Here is a 17549-nt window from a genome sequence, read left to right as displayed (position 1 = left end):
TCCACTGTTTGGCAACCATGGCCATTGCTGCTATAAACATTGGGGTACCAGATGGCCCTTCTTTTCACTACATCTGTATCTTTGGGTTAAATACCCAGTAGTGCAATTGCAGGGTCATAGGGAAGTTCTATTTTTAATTTCTTGAGGAATCTCCACACTGTTCTCCAAAGAAGCTGCACCAACTTGCATTCCCACCAACAGTGTAAGAGGGTTCCCCTTTCTCCACATCCCCTCCAACACATGTTGTTTCCTGTCTTGCTAATTTTGGCCATTCTAATTGGTGTAAGGTGATATCTCAATGTGGTTTTAATTTGAATCTCCCTGATGGCTAATGATGAACATTTTTTCATGTGTCTGATCGCCATTTGTATGTCTTCATTGGAGAAGTGTCTGTTCATATCTTCTGCCCATTTTTTGATATGATTATCTGTTTTGTGTGTGTTGAGTTTGAGGAGTTCTTTATAGATCCTGGATATCAATCTTTTGTCTGTACTGTCATTTGCAAATATCTTCTCCCATTCCGTGGGTTGCCCCTTTGTTTTCTTGACTGTTTCCTTTGCTGTGCAGAAACTTTTGATTTTGATGAAGTCCCAAAAGTTTATTTTGGCTTTTGTTTCCTTTGCCTTTGGAGACATATCTTGAAAGAAGTTGCTGTGGCTGATATCGAAGAGATTACTGCCTATGTTGTCCTCTAGGATTCTGATTGATTCCTGTCTCATGTTGAGGTCTTTTATCCATTTTGAGTTTATCTTTGTGTACGGTGTAAGAGAATGGTCGAGTTTCATTCTTCTACATATAGCTGCCCAGTTTTCCCAGCACCATTTATTGAAGAGACTGTCTTTTTTCCACCGTATATTTTTTCCTGTTTTGTCAAAGATTAACTGACCAGAGAGTTGAGGGTCCATACCTGGGCTCTCTACTCTGTTCCACTGGTCTATGTGTCTGTTTTTATGCCAGTACCAGGCTGTCTTGGTGATCACAGCTTTGTAGTAAAGCTTGAAATCAGGTAACCGTGATGCTCCCAGTTTTATTTTTGTTTTTCAACATTTCCTTAGCGATTCGGGGTCTCTTCTGGTTCCATACAAATTTTTGGATTATTTGCTCCAGCTCTTTGAAGAATACCGGTAGAATTTTGATTAGAATGAGCCACCCTTATTCTTAAAAGCACACCCAAACCATTGGATGGCATTGCCTTTCTGGTGATCCCTAACCTATTAGCTGAAGAGCCCCTAGGGAAATTAGTTAATGTATGGGGTCCTGGATGTTAAAAAACAACCCATGTTATGTGTAGACTGAGCAATTTCTTAGACTTAAATATGTACGCTAATGTTTTACAAATGCATATACTCACTGCTAGAAAAAGAAAATATAAATTTATATGAGAGAATTATTAAACCAGTAGGTTTGTGTAATTATTTATGTTTAATAAAAACTGAAAGATAATGTGATTTCTCCCAGAGATTCTGCACTATCTAGTAACATGAAAATAAGTTGTTTTTGTTTTTGTTTTTTCACTTGCAAAAAATGCTGTGTATTTTAGTTTTACATTTTGGTTCACTAGCTAGGTCTGCTTTAATGTCATCAGAGGCTGTGCTGTCTTTCAGTGGCTACTCTGCAATTTTATCTTTGTACTAACCCATTTTCTTTTCTTTTAAAGATTTTATTTATTTATTTGAGAGATAGAATGAGAAAGAGCATGAAAGGGGAGAGGGCCAAAGGGAGAAGCAGACTCCCTGCTGAGCAGGGAGCCTGACACAGGACTTGATCCTGGCACTCCGGGATCATGACCTGAGGCATGACCAAAGGTGGTCGCTTAACTGAGCCACCCAGGCACTGCCTATTTTCTTTAAGCATCTTAAATTACACTCTCTGTTCTTATAATGCAGGTTCTGCTCTTTGTTCTTACAATGCAGGTTCTGCTGTTTAGATAATTTCTTTTTTTGTTTGTTTGTTTAGATAATTTCTAATAAAAATTTAATTAAAATGGGATCATGGGGCACCTGAGTGGCTCAGTGGGTTAAAGCCTCTGTCTTCAGCTCAGGTCTGAAGGATCCCAGGGTCCTGGAATCGAGCCCCGCATCAGGCTCTCTGCTCAACAGGGAGCCTACTTCTCTCTTTCTCTCTGCCTGCCTCTCTGCCTACTTGTGATCTCTGTCAAAAATTAAAAATAAAAAAAAGAAATTTAAAAAAAATAAAATGGGGTCATGCATTAAGCAATAGCTGAACTAGCTTTACACATGGAATTATGAACACTCAAGAAATGGACACATAAATATTAAAGCCCTATGCCTTTAGGATAATTTATAGATGGGAGAACTAAAGCAAAGAAAATAGGAGCCATTTGGTATTGTGACCATGATTTACCTAACACCCAACAGTTTTATGAGAACCAGTTTTGAAGGGAGATTTAGTATATAATTGAAGTATTCTATCACAAAAGACCACCTTTAGACTGAAGCAGAAGATGGCTAAGTTTCATCTCTACTCTAGAATATCACCATAGTTATGAGAATGTGACAAGCAACAATATGAAGTTAAGATTAGTATAAAAGCAGTATTAGTACAATAAAGTGCACTCAGCAAGTAAAATTTTATTGGTATAGAAGATAACACAATAAAATAGAATATCTGTGAGATTTGGAGTTATGCAGATAGATATGGCCTCTGAGATTCTCTATTAGTTTGACCTTAAGCACTAACCTTAATTTTCTTAACTATATAGGGCTATAATATGTTCCTTCTAGGTTCATTTTCACCCTTGGACAGGGTGAAAAAAATTTATATTTAATTTAGCCAGCTGGACTATATAGATGATCCCACTTTTGTTGGCAACATCCAAAACATCATAGGCAGTAACATGTTGAACATATGCTTCCTTCTTTCCTTTGGGGCTGATCAGGGTGTTGACCTTGGCCACATCAACATCATAGAGCTTCTTCATAGCCCGTTTGATCTAGTGCTTGTTGGCCTTGACATCCACAATGAACACAAGTGTGTTTTTGTCTTCGATTTTCTTCCTGGCTGACTCTGTGATCATGGTGGAACTTGATGATGGCATAGTGGTCAATCTTGTTTCTCTTGGGGGTGCTCTTTCCAGGATATCTGGGCTGCCTTCAGAGATGCAGTGTCTTGGTCATAGGAAGATGGGTGACATGCAAATCTTTTTTTTTTTTTCTTTTTTTTTCTTTTTTTTTTTTTTTTTTTTGTGGCTCTGGACACATTTTGGCACCAGTTTCTTGGCCTTCAGTGTTTTTGCTTTGGCTTTGGTGTTGGCTTTGTGAGGGGTAGGAGCTTCTATTTTTGCTTTTGGCATCATCTTCATGAGAAGTGAAGATTATTTTTTTTTAAATTATGTGTAAAAAGCCTAGGCCAAAGTAGACATTTAGTAAATAACATTGCATTAAAATGACTGTTGAATAAATCCTAGATAAATACTAGTCCTTTCTCTTCAAGTAGGGAGGCCTCTCAGAGGATGTTGGGAAATGCATCCCTACCTCTCCCTGTCAGTATCTCTTCACAGTGGGCCTTCTCACCTTCCCTACACTATAATGAGATTGTATGATGTGATCTTAAAAGTTCATCCATTAACCTAAACTGCTATGATTTATTAACTCCGTGTAGTGGATTTATGGTTGCTCATTTTATTATTTATCTTTTTCTGAATGTTTGAAATATTTTAGAACTTTAAAACACACTCCACAAAATAAGGACAATAAAAGAAGAAGAAATAGACCTATCCATTTATCAATCTGTCCATTCTCCCTCAAATCATGTTACAGGTAAAGTGCCAGGTACTCTACCAGGTACTTGGCATTAAACCACATTTTGTCTTCAAAAGATTCATGGTCTAAAGAGGATGTGAGGCAAATTGATATCATTACAAGGTATTCTGAGGAGTGCAATGTCAAAGATGAAACTAGGGAATGATGAGAGAATAGAAAAAAGTTCCCCCACCCATCCTTGGAGGAGTCCTGTAGAAAGCATAGGCTTAATTGACATCAGAGTTAAACCTTTACAGTATGACTAGATTATGCAAATGAATAGAGAAAAGCATTCTTAGTAGGGGAAAGGGCATGTACTAAATTTAGAATTCTAAGGAAAGCAAGACACCTTGGTGTAATGGCAGAAGCTGAGTGTCTTAGAGAATAAAGTTTTAATTAGAAGAAAAGGGCAAATGAGGATGCTGGTTAAAGAAGAAGGGGTAATTTATAATAATGATATCTAATTATATCTAATAAAATAGTTATTTCCTAGCTCTTAAAACTGGAAAGTCCTAGACATAATGAGAACCCTGTAGTGATGAACACCATAAGCATCTAATTTGTGGTTTTTAATAGTAATATTTAACACTTATTGGGTATTTAATACATGTCAGAACTTGTACGGTGTGTTTAACATATATCATATCATATAAAACTTGAAAGCAACCTATGTGATAAAGCTAAGTCCACTGAAGTCATGGTAAGTGATATTATTGAACAAATCATAAGTTTATGCTTATTTTTCCCCCTTTTTTCTTCCCATGAGGTCTAAGGACTAGCAGTCCTTGGATAAAAATTCAATGACTCCAAAGCATCAAATCACAGGCAAGGCCTGTGACTTATACAACTCTGTACTTCCCAAGTATCTAATACAGGTTCTTGGACATGGTAGATACTAAATATTCATTGAATAAATGAATGAGTCTAACCTTCCGCTGTAGAGAGTTGGTGGTTACACGTTTTTCCCTTCAACTCTGCACATACATACACACAAACACAGTTATAATTATTACACAACATATCATAATGTAGATTGGCTTATGTCTACTAATTAACTGAATATTGGGACAAAGATGCATCAATTTTTTATTGAAATATCATTGAAAAGATGCATCAATTTTTACATCCAAAAGAAACACAATACATAAACCAATAAGAAATCAAATACATAAAATTCTAAAAGTCTTCATAATAGTTAAAACAAACGTGTAGGTTATGTTTACAGATTGTTAGGGCACTGAATCATTTCTGTGAAAATAGATAAATGACAGGAATTGAGCATCTACTCCATCTTTCTAGTATAGAATGTATTTCAGAGTAACCAAATAATTGAAGAGGAAAAGTTATTCTTACAAAAAAATCACAGTTAATAAATGCAAATAGAATTACAAAATTCATTGTAATCTTTACTGAAATAATGTATATAGGAAACTATTGTCAATGAATAATAAAATTATGGGGTAAAGTTTGTCAGAGAACTATATAGAATAGATGTGATGGTCCGACATCACCTTCAACTACTGTTAAATTAAAAAATTAAGAGTGCAAAAACCAGACAACATGTTCCTCTGATGTCCTTGAAAAAAGTAGTACACGACAACATCTGTGAAGAAATTCTTAACAAAAACAACAAAATTGATCCTGAACCTAATCAAAGCTCTCAGTCTAATTCCCTAATTATAGAAACTCCAAGAGGTTATGACTAAAAGTCCATGAGGTGATAGAAAATAAGAATAAACAAACAGGTTAGATAATACTTCCAGGACAAAATTAGTCATCCCTGAAGACTAGAGAATTCTACCTAAGAAAATCCAGTTTCTTCCATTAGCAAGTTGCATTTTAAAAAAAGAAAAAAGATGAGAGGATTGTCTGGGTGGCTCAGTCAGTTAAGCGTAGGACTCTTGATTTTGGCTCAGGTCATGATCTCAGGATCATGAGATGGAGCCTCACATTGAACTTTGCACTCAGCATGGAGTTTGCTTGTCCCTCTCCTTCTCTCCCTCTACTCCTTCCCCTGCGCTCTCTCTCTCCCTCTCAAATAAATAAATAAATAAATAAATAAAATAAAGATGAGAAACAGATTTTTTTAAAATTTTATTTATTTATTTTTGTGAAAGAGAGAGAGAGAGAGATAGATAGAATGAGTGGTGGGGAAGGGCAGAGGGAGAAGCAGCTTCCTTGCTGAGCAGGGAGCCTGATATGGAATTTGATCCTAGGACCCTGGGATCATGACCTGAGCTGAAGGCATATCTTAACTGACTAAGCCATCCAGGTGTCAAAGAAACATAGATTTTCAAAAACAAAAAATATATTAACCAAAAGCAATATATAGACCTTGGTTGGAGCTTCAAAAAAAAAAAAATGTTTAAGATAAGTAAAGTAGACTGAGCATAGACTTGAAATCAGATGATACTAAAGATTTATTATTCTGTCTTTTTGTCCATGATGCTATACTGGTATTGTAGTTATACATTTAAATCCTTAATTGTTACTTGTATATACTGAGACATTACAGAGAAGATATGTTATCTGACATTTATTTTAAAATACTGAAGTTTTTTTTTTTTAATGTTAGTGAGACAGAAGAAACAATGTTTACAGAAAGATGATGGTGGTTAAAGCATGATGATGGGTACATGCCAATTAATTATATTATTTTTTCTGGTTTGAGTATATTGAACTATTTCCACAGTAAAATTTATTTTTAAAATGGTAAATATTCAAACTGAGCTCATTATGTTACTCATACTCAATAAAGGGCAGCTACTATTAAAACTGAGAGAAGGAAGGCTAAAAAATGAAGCTGGGGAAGAAAGTTCAAACTATCATCAAATAAATGAGCAAAGACAAGAGTAAGGGAAAAGAGCAAAGCTGGCTGGCCAAAACCAACAAGCGGATGAATGATCAATGCAAACACCACAAACCAGAAGACAATTGTTTATGGCTAGACTATACCTTAAAGTCTCAAATTCAGCATGTCTAAAATTGAACCCATATTCAGTTTCCACAAAATTTTACCCTCAGTCTTTCCTCATTGTAGATAATGACAGAAGCTAGAAACCTAGACGTCAACCCAAAATCTCTTTCCTCTTCACCTCTCACTCCTTTTGAATTCGTCACCCCTGTATCTCTCAAATCCATTCACTTATGTCCCTCTCAGGGATTATCACTCTGGTCCCAAGCCAGATTTCTTGTCCGAGTTACTCCAATAATCTCTAATAGTGATTTCTAGATTTACTCTTGCTCCCATCCCCGTGTGTGGTGTCATCTCAGCAGCTTGAGTGAAATGTTTGCAATTCACATATGAGAACATCACAGCTTTGCTTCAAACCCATCAAGGACTACGATCTCATCCAGATGTACACCTCCACACTTACATCGCATCTCTGCAATCTTGGAGGTTATAGCCACGTTAACTGTCTTTAGGATCCTTGAACATGTTATGCTCTTTCCACTTTGGAGCCTTTGCCTGTAATATTCCCTGCCTGGGATGCCTTCAGACTCACTGTTGTCCTTTTCACCAGACTTCTAACCTCTCAGATGTCACTTGGAATGTAACTTCTTCCAGAAAACCTGCCTTGACTATGCTTCATGATTAGATAGGTCCCCCTGCCATCTTTCCTAGTAGCTCTTTTTTTTTTTTTCTTTTATAGCAGCTTTAAAAGTCATTTAACCAGAAAAAAAAAATTGAAACACACAGCTATAAAGGTTACTTAAAATTAGTAAAATTAAAATATTATTTTAATAAACTATATACTTTATTGTTGGAGGCTACGGTATGGTTGGAGTCAAGGATCATACCAGGCCCTGACTTGTGTCTCCTTCAAAGTCCGGACACCTTGACAAGGTTAAGGACGGGAAAGTTGAGTAACACTGAGAAAAGGGTCTGTGCTATGTGTCGTGCGCTCGCCTATGTGACTTCCCACACACTCTCCCTACAGAAGGGAACAATGTGGTTAGGGTCAAGAGTTCTTAGTTGGTCCTTGTTGTTCCTGTACCTCCCATAACCCACTCCGTGGTTGATTGTCTTGCTAATGGCATTAGCCGAGACTACCTGGCATCACGAGTTTTGCTTGTAGTTAATGTAAACTTGTTATAGAAACTTGCGGTCATCTGACTAGGTACTGATTATTACTCCTTCTATTGTGGTCTGCCTTATAAATGCTTGTAAGATGTGGAATAAAATCGGCACTGTTGGACATCCTCCTCAGTGTCCCTCCTGCCCCCATCTTTTTGTCTCTTTATTTCTTTTCACCATCCTCTTACCCTCACGTTCCCTGGTCAATTTGGCACTCTGGCCACGGCACTTCATGAGGGTAGAATCCTCTCTGTTGTATTTACCGTAGCATCCCTATCTCTCTGCATATGCCTGATAATTGATAGTCAATAAATACTTGCAAGGTATTTACTGAGCCCTAATTCTGGCTAATAGAGATTGCATTAGCTTAGGTATTACCAATATAATAATCTCCTAGAATAGGATAGGACACTTTCAAACTCTATAAACTAGAGACACCTAGAGAATGTACATCTAGAGTTTAGGGAAGAACCAGTGTAAATGGGGTTTGATATGTAGGAAGTTTGTTTTGACAATATATACATGTGGGCCAGAGTAGATGTTGTTTTATATTTGATAGTAAGAGGTCTGTCAAGTTAAAGAAATCACTTTGGTAAAGGAAATTAAGAGGACAAAGTACATTTTTGCCATTCATCTAAGCGTGCTTGGAAGGCTATAAAAAAAAACAGACCTGGGAGAATTGACACAGAGGCCCAGTGGCGTGATGAAGGCTTTGTAAGTTGTTCACTGGGAAGCCTGATACGGGGGCAAGTGTAAAGCAAAATTCTTAATTAAATTGAACATTAGAAGTTGAATTCTGTCTCTAAGTAGACAGAACAGAATTACAAAAGGCCACATGTGGTTATAAGTAATACAGAACCAAGACTCCCCAGGGGCAAGAAACACTGTGTTAATCTCTCAGTGGCTCTGAAAGGAGGAAGAAAAACATATTAAGCCTCCTTGTGGAGATCATGTGATGACTTCCTAATCCCAGCCAGAGGCAGCATTTCCATGGAAACTTATCTTCCCTTCTTCTTCACCCACACACTGCTCCTTCCACCTAAAAAGCCTGCTTTTGAGTCCCAAGAGAGGGGTATGGAAGCACCTTGACGTTTTTCTAAATAATGAGACAAACTCCAGCAGAAAGCAGAAGGAAGCAGAGGCAGGCACTGAGATTCACGTGCAAAGTGACGGTCTTCCCTAGAGCCCCACAGCAGCTCCAGGACCAGACCCGGCTGCTTTCCTTGGAGGTTTCCCTAACATTCGATTAGTCTGTATATGTGGGGGGACCACCCAGCCTCACATCTGGAATAGGATAGAGGAGGAAATCTGGCAGGGACAACTGTGGTGTGAATACTCTTATCCTCTAATCCTTCAACTCACCTTAGTTTAAGCCACTTAATGTTTGTTTGTTTGTTTGTTTGTTTTAATTTAATTTTTTCAGTGTTCCAAGATTCATTGTTTATGCACCACACCCAGTGCTCCAGTAATATGAGACACCAGGCTCGCCTAAACCCCACCCCTCTCTCCTCCAAAACTTAGTTTTTAAGCCCCTTCTTTGACTGGTCCTGGGTTTCATTTCCACCAGTGTTGGGAGCCTACCTGAATCCAGTTCTCTGGCTCTGCCTCTGTAGTTTTCCCCCTGCCTGAAGGATTATTTCCAGTCTCTTGGTCTTTCCAACTTTTGCCCACCATTCAGGTTTTATTCAAGGGGCATCCTTTTAGTAAAATTTGAATACTATTATCCAAAATGATGCAATCCTTTTCAGTATCTTCAGTTCACAAAAATGTCCCCTCATTAAAAGTCTGATATACGTAATATCTATACTGTTCATTTGAAAACGAGCCTAAGTGGTAGAATTAGATTTTTATCCATGCCTTTCAATTTACCTAGCTCACTATACACAGAAAAAGAATTCTGGGATGCGTATGACCAAAAATTTTTGCTGAATGAACATATTGACCCTATTCATTCACACCCTAAATTGAGAATTCTTTTACACGACCCTATGGTAGACAAAATTTCAAAACACTTTCTGATTTCTAGAATTTATGAGTGAAACAAGGTGGCTACAGCATTTAAGTAAAAAGAGTTTCCTTTGGAATATTAGCTAGTAGAAGTCTCCACAGTAAAGCAGACCACCTACCTATCCTTAGCAATAGTCAGAAAATAAACAGATTGCTAGAAAGTAGTCAACTGAATCAAGATAATCAGGGAGACACAGCCAAAAGATTTTTTTTTTCTTCAGATACTTTGTATGAAATAAATAATCTGCAATATAACCAGAGATAAGACAGAATCTCTAGCCTCCGAAAAGCATCTCTGTCTGCAAAGCTGAGTTTTGCAAATTCTGTGGCCTACTTATTACGGTCTCTGAGAAACAACTACCGTGCACCTATAATCTTTAATCTCTAACATTGCCTGAACTTTCTTAATAAGAGAAGCTCTATTCCTGACATCACCTCTTATTTTCTAATTCAGATCTTCATTAATCTCCTAGTCAACTAGCTACCTTTCCTTAGATCAGGAAAAATTATTATTATTATCATTATTATTACCATGTGAATTAAACTATTAATGGTGAATGGTGTTTCTCATTTTAACATAGGCCTGTCCCACTGGTGGGATTTGTGCCAACTCTGAAGAAATGTTAGTCATGTGGTTTTCAGAAGATGAAAGCTTAAGATAAAGCCCAAGAATGTTTGATGCTGGAGGTGGGACTCATATTATATAGGTCTCAGCCAAAACATGTGATAGTCACTGTAGGGGTAGCTGGAAAGAGAAGTGCGTGGCTCAATTAACTGGCTCAAGCCGATCTGTGAGGTCTAGGGGAAGAATGCTCCTGGCTGCTTTGTGCTTCCTGCTCTGGAGTTTTCGGACCTCCACCGGCCATTTCCCTCGAGCCTGTGCCTCCTCCAAGAGCCTGATGGAGAAGGAATGCTGCCCACCGTGGAGGGGTGACGGGAGTCCCTGTGGCCAGCTTTCAGGTAGGGGTGCCTGTCAGAATATCGTTCTGTCTAATGCCCCCCGTGGGCCTCAGTTCCCCTTCACAGGGGTGGATGACCGGGAGTCTTGGCCCTCAGTCTTTTATAATAGGACCTGCCACTGCTTTGGCAACTTCATGGGATTCAACTGTGGAAATTGTAAGTTTGGCTTTTGGGGACCAAACTGCACAGAGAAACGACTTTTGGTGAGAAGAAACATCTTTGATCTGAGTGTCCAAGAGAAGAACAAATTTCTTGCCTACCTTACTTTAGCGAAGCATACCACCAGCCCAGACTATGTCATCCCCACAGGCACCTATGGCCAAATGAACAATGGATCAACCCCCATGTTTAATGACATCAACATTTATGACCTCTTTGTCTGGATGCATTATTACGTGTCAAGGGACACACTGCTCGGAGGGTCTCAAGTCTGGAAAGACATTGATTTTGCTCATGAAGCCCCAGGTTTCCTGCCTTGGCACAGACTCTTCTTGTTGCTGTGGGAACAAGAAATCCAGAAGCTCACTGGGGATGAGAACTTCACCATTCCATATTGGGATTGGCGAGATGCTAAAGGTTGTGACATTTGCACCAATGAGTACATGGGAGGGCACAACCCAGCAAACCCTAACTTACTCAGCCCAGCATCATTCTTCTCCTCTTGGCAGGTAAGACATCCTGGACATCCAATATTAGAGCATAAAAGAACCTTAGCAATTAGGTCTTTATACACCTCCCTCGCCATCTCTCCTGCCAAGAGCAGAAAAGATCTATTAAAAGTTCTCAGCGTACCTCGTATTTTCCTTTATAGTACACTTCACAATTGTGATTCCATAGGCATGTGTGTGTTTATTTGTCTAATATCCTCTACCATGTTCCTAAACTCTAATAAATAAAGAGTGTTTGGTTCATCACTGTATTTCTCAGCACATAGAATGGTACCTGGCAAGTGGTTAGGGCTCATTAAGTGTTTGTTGGATGGATGAGTGGATATTTAGATGATTAAGTTAATGACCTAGGTCAGTGTTCCTGAAATTTTCTTCACAATAAAATTCATACAGTGTACAAATTACAAATCCCTGCTCCTAGCTCTTAGACCCATTGATCAGAAATTTAACAGGGAGCCTTTGGGAAGACATCATTTACTAAATGTCTATGACAATTACTATCATCAGGGACATTGGGAGAATATTATTTAGATTAAATCTTTTTTAAAAACATATGAGGACCCTGGGACCCAAATAGGTAAATAATGAAAACAGCTAATTTACATTGAGCATTTAGCATGTGTAAAGCCCTGTTGCAAGTGTTTCTGTGTAGTTAACTCGGTTAATACTTTTACTATCCTTTCCCTTTGCTAAGGTTTAAAACACTGAGCTATAAAGGTAAACTGTACACGATCACAGGATCACTAGGAACTAACAGATATGGGTCAGGCTTGGCTGCCTGACCACCTATATTGTTCCCGAGGACATGTCTGCTATGATGTCTTCAGCCAGAGGATCTAGCTTACTCTGTCTCATCTTTTTTCATTAGCTTGTGGAAGAAATTAGCTTTTTTCCTAACTATGTGCAAACTTTAGAGGTACAAGGTAAGGGATTGCAATTCTGAAATTTAATTTCTATTTCTCCTATGCTGAATTTTTCACTCTGGATTAGGGACAAAATGTGAGCAAAGAAATATGCTTTTAATTATTTATCATTTTAAAACCATAAGGAGAAAGAAATGTTTTTCTGTCTGCATTCCAGACATTTCTAATACAGCACTTTTGACTAGCAGGGCTTTATGGAACTGAGCCCAAAGGTTAAATGAGATGGGAAGAGTCTGGCGTTTGTATCTTACGCTCTGCAAGTTTGGAGTGTGAAGGGCTTCCTGCCCTCCCCACTAAGTTCACACACTTTCCAAGTGGAGTCTATTGAAGTTCATTGAAAAATGGTCATGGTGTAGTATCTGGTATCACTAATGTCAGCTATTTACCAAAAGGAATGAGTGTATTTATGCAGGAAAGGCTGGAAAACATGAGCTTGAAAAAAAAAAATCTATTTCAATAAGCCTTCAGACCTCCTGCCTTAATTTATAAAGTGCAAAACTCTCATCTAGTTCTCTCATCCTCTGTTACTGCTTAAAATACTGCTAAGCGAGGACAGGGATTTTGAGTCCACTATAATTCTTTCCTTAGCTGTACCACCTCACTTGATCCAGAAAGGCTGGTGGCTTACCTAAACCACCAAAAATGTTACAACATCCACATGGAAGCTTAACAGACAAATGCTAATAGATATTTGATTCCATGAGATATATGCTAGTTGGTGTTACTAGAATTATATATGCATTTTTTTCTAATAATTTATTGAGTGGAAAATTCCTCCCCATCTCCTTTTTTCTTTATGATTGCAGCTGATTTTATTTCTAAATACATCTTTCTGGGTCTAGTGGGTAAACACTGGACTGAAATTATGATATTAGTTTCCATATTCCTCAATGATTAAACTGCTTTGTGGTAATTGGTGCTAAAATTCAAAATCAGAAATAGAGTGAACAAAGGTCATTGAAGAAAAACAAGCAAATAATAGTTTAAATAAAAAATAGAAAACAAAAAATAAAAAAGAATTTGTGTCTGCCTACTGTGAGTGGTGTCACTGTGAGGTGACAGCTGCTGTTTCCATTTCTGGTTACCATCCTTCAAAAATGAAGATCAGTTGTTTATAGCCATTTAATTCAGTACTTCTTAGTATCTAAACCACTTAGGGAACTTAAAGAAAATTGCATGGATCTGCCCATCTAATTCCTGCTGGAAAATCCTCTTCAGGTGGTCTACTAGGAGGAAGTTCAGGCATCTGCACTTTTAAACATTTTTTAAAAAAATTTATTTATTTATTTTAGAGAAAGAGAGAGTGGGGGAAGGGACAAAGGGAGATAGAGCAAGTGAATCCTCAAGCAGACTCCCCACTGAACAGGAGCCCCTCCTGGGGCTCGATCTCACAACCCCGAGATCACAACCCTAGCCAAAACCAAAGTCCAGCACCCAACTGACTGAAACACCCAGCCACCCCCAGGCATTTGCGTTTTTAAAACAGTCTCTTGTGGGACACCTGGGTGGCTCCTGGGGGACGCCTGGGTGGCACAGTCAGTTAAGCATCCAACTCTTGGTTTCAGCTCATACGGTGAGATCCAGGCTGTCGCCCAGCCTCAGGATCAGCATGGAGTCTGGTGGATATTTTCTCTCCCTCTCCCTCTGCCCCTCCTGTTTGTGTTCTCTCTGTGTGTCTCTGTGACTATCTAAAATAAATAAATTTTTTTAAAGTCTTTAAAAATAAATAAATAAAACCTTCTCTTGTGATTCTAATGTGCAGCCAGCATTGAGAATCACTGATTTAATGAATCTGGAAATTGTCCTGGTATCTATTTCACTTTAGAAACTCAGGTTCTGTAATAAACATACCCCTAGTTTAAATGTTCCCGCCTGAATTGTACACTCAAATCAAGACGGGAGCAGCTCTGTGTGAAGTGAGAATCAAACAGCTTCCGGACTCTGCGGATTCACAGGACCTTGGAAATCAGCTAGGGTGCTGGCCCGTCTAGTGCCAAGCCTCCATCTCTTCCTCAATTCCAGAGTTTTGCAACACAAAAGCAGAGTTTTTAGAAATTCGTAACATTTACTAACTGTGAGCTAAGAGACACTTAGTGGTGTGTGGTATAGTGCCCTTATTTTACAAATGAAGATAGAGGCCCCCAAAAGGTGGGATTTGTCCAAGGTCATGCAGAAAGCCTTGTGTCTCTGACTCCAATGCTGTTTCTCCGTTAATAAGAAACCATTTAGGCTCAGAAGAGATCATTTAGGTCACTGATTTACGGATATAAAATTTGACTTGTAGCCACTTGGACTCCCTTAAAATTCAGTTGCACAGACAGCTGGCATCAATATTCTGATGTAGACCTTTTCATTTATGTTACAATAAAAATATTCCATTAGATTCTTTCTGATCCGCATCCCTTACTCAGGTAGAACTGACCCTCACCCTTTTGAGTTATCATTACACTTTGTACAGATTTATATGATAGAAACTTCAGTTCATGTCATTGTTTTCAAACCTGTCTTTGTCTATCAGAATGTCAGCTGCTACAGGGAAGAGACCACTTCTAATTTATTTTTGTATCCTCAGAGCCCAGAACCATGATCTAGGCATAGAATGGGCTTTATAAATGTATACTGAATTGAACAAAATTAAGAATCATAGAAATGTTAACTCTAACAATAACATACATTAAAAATTAAACTCTGCATGCCTAGACTTCTAGAAACTACGACCATACTTCTTTATAGCACTGGATCCCCAAGGCCAAGGACACATCAATGCAAAATAAGTGCTGACTCACTCAACATGTAGAGTAAAACATTTTATGTAGTTCTCTCTGGGCTTCTATATATGTATGTATATGCTTGCCAAAAAAAAAATACAATAGAGAAAATCAAGCAAGTTAAAATATATCTGAGTGTTATTTAAGCAAGATTAACAATACTTACTGATGGGATTTTCTATTAAATAAAATAATATATGAATTACTGATAGTATGTTTAGAAAACAATTTTTCTCAGATTCAGAATTTGTGTCTTTTCTGTATATATTTTTTCACCTAGTTCTTTAATGCCAAGAGCTTTTAATGTAGAAGCATGTTTGTGATCAGTTAAAGCAGTCCAATATTTTTAGAGATGGGGGTTACTTAATAACGTTGAAGTACAAACACCTGTGCTCAACGCAATCAGATCCAATGTTAGGCAGGCAGCAGACAGACCAGCCATAAAAAGGAAAGGTGTATCAAGGTAGCTGTTATGACAGACCAAAACAGAGAGAAATAAACATTCCTAGATGATACACATGAGTGAAATGTGGCCAGGGAATCCACTCATCAGGGGAAAGCACATCACATGGAAGCAAACAGTGGGAAGAAAAAAAGATAAAAGTCACATTTCAGCAGAGAGTCACGGGTTTTAGGTAACCATGACAACAGCTCAGTGAAATAACAGCTTCTCTTTTTTTCTTTATGGAAAAGATTCTGTGGAATGTCATATGGTTTACTTTTTTTTTTCTTCCCCAGATAAATCTCTAATGCCCTAATAGAATCTTTGCTCCTGACAGCTTTTAATAGCTGGTAGTTTGTTGCTATATACTTCAGCTTAAGAGAACACTATCTAGGTTCACTTCCATTAATATGTCTGTTTCTTCTTTCTATCTCTCTTTTTTCATTTGCCTTGGAACACTTGATTCTTTCCCCCATCCTATGCTATAAATCACCTGTGTTGAAATAGAAAAAGTAGAACTTCCTCATCAGAGGACCTCTGCCACTTGCCAAGTGATATTGAACAAGTTATTTAGAGTCTTTGACCTTTGGTTTATCTCAACAGAAAAAAAAATGGACTGCAATTATTATATATGCTTGTTTTCTGTGTTAATGAGAGCAATAAATGCAATGGAAAGCAGAAAAAATGTAGTGGAAGGGTATAATCTTTTGAGTCGCAGAATCACGAGTTTCAGTGGACTTTTGTAATTTCGCTACAAGATACTGAATAAGTTACTTATTCTGGGAAATGTTTTCTTTAAAATTAGAATAGTATTATAATATATCTTAAGGCATTATTGTGGAAGAATTCAATGGGATCTGTTAATGTAAAATGACTGGTTTAGTATCTGACATATTCTTTCAGTTCCATGGGTGGAAATTATTACTATAACATCTTTATGTATCAAGATTCATTATTACCATAATGAATATTCAGCCAGTGTTATAGAGCCGGGGTTAAAAACAATTTGGTAGCATGCCCAATGGTCTTGTATTCAATAATAGTATAATAGCTGTCATTATTTAAAAAAAAAAAAAAAAAGATTTTTTTAGAGAGAGAGAGAGAGTGCACCAGAGTCGGGTGGGGGGAAGAGGGAGAAGAGAGATTCTCAAGCAGACTCCCCGTTGTGTGCAGAGCCTGACTTTGGGCTGGATCCCACGACCATGAGATCATCCCATCGTCATGAGATCGTGACCGGAGCCGAAATCAAAAGTCAGACACTCAACCGACTGAGCCACCCAGATACCCCAACAGCAATCATTATTAAACACTCTATTTGAAACTATGTAATAAATGCTTTGCATATGTTACATTATTTGATCCTTCATAAAAAGTTGTTATAATCCCCATGTATAGATGAAAAACCTTAATACTCAGAGAGCTTAAGGGATTTGCTCAAGGTCATGTAGCTAATAATAGTCAGTACTAGAAATCATGTCTGACTGTAATCTCCATGATTCTAACCATCATGCTAACAATTTCCCCTCCCTGAGTTTCCTGTATCAAATACAAACATGATGACTTGGAACTAAGTTTTTCAAATTATTTCTGGAACCAGCGTAGATTTCCTCCTTGTTACTAATACATCCAGTCATCTGAACACTTAGTCACTTGGCAGTTGGCATTTCAGCAAAAATAGTTCCATTCAAATCTCTCTAATTTAAACAAGTCTGCTGTAGGAGTTTTTGAGGCACTAGGATCTTTTGAAAAAGTCCTGAGATGGTTTATTATTCCAACAGGAATGAAAATGATTTCATTTATGTACCTGCCATGATGTCTAGGTAATCAACTGATAAAGGAATCCAATATATTATATTCAATGCAAAAGCTAGTTTAGCTTTATTCAACCATTCCTAAGCCATTTACAGGCAGTAATAACTGTCGTGGATATATACATTTCAAA

General features: G+C 37.8%; 1 protein-coding gene across 2 annotated transcripts in view; it reads left to right on the top strand.

Annotated features, from left to right (window-relative positions):
* The window catches only part of TYR (tyrosinase), a 134794-nt gene that overhangs the window by 26215 nt on the left and 91030 nt on the right, over positions 1-17549 (top strand). Inside the window, exons 5-6 of one of the 2 annotated variants that reach the window (XM_032852841.1) lie at positions 10428-10806; positions 10903-11474. In XM_032852841.1, coding sequence (XP_032708732.1) covers positions 10656-10806; positions 10903-11474 — 723 coding nt within the window. In that variant the 5' untranslated portion in view covers positions 10428-10655. Of the gene's footprint in view, positions 1-10427; positions 11475-17549 lie in introns of both variants that reach the window. The other variant, XM_032852840.1, reaches the window with a different exon arrangement.

The sequence above is a fragment of the Lontra canadensis genome, unplaced genomic scaffold (assembly GCF_010015895.1).
Source record: "Lontra canadensis isolate GAN:19392208 unplaced genomic scaffold, GSC_riverotter_1.0 scaffold7, whole genome shotgun sequence".
NCBI classification, from domain to species: domain Eukaryota; kingdom Metazoa; phylum Chordata; class Mammalia; order Carnivora; family Mustelidae; genus Lontra; species Lontra canadensis.
Note: the sequence above shows the minus strand (reverse complement) of the source record. Positions and strands in the feature narration are given on the sequence as shown.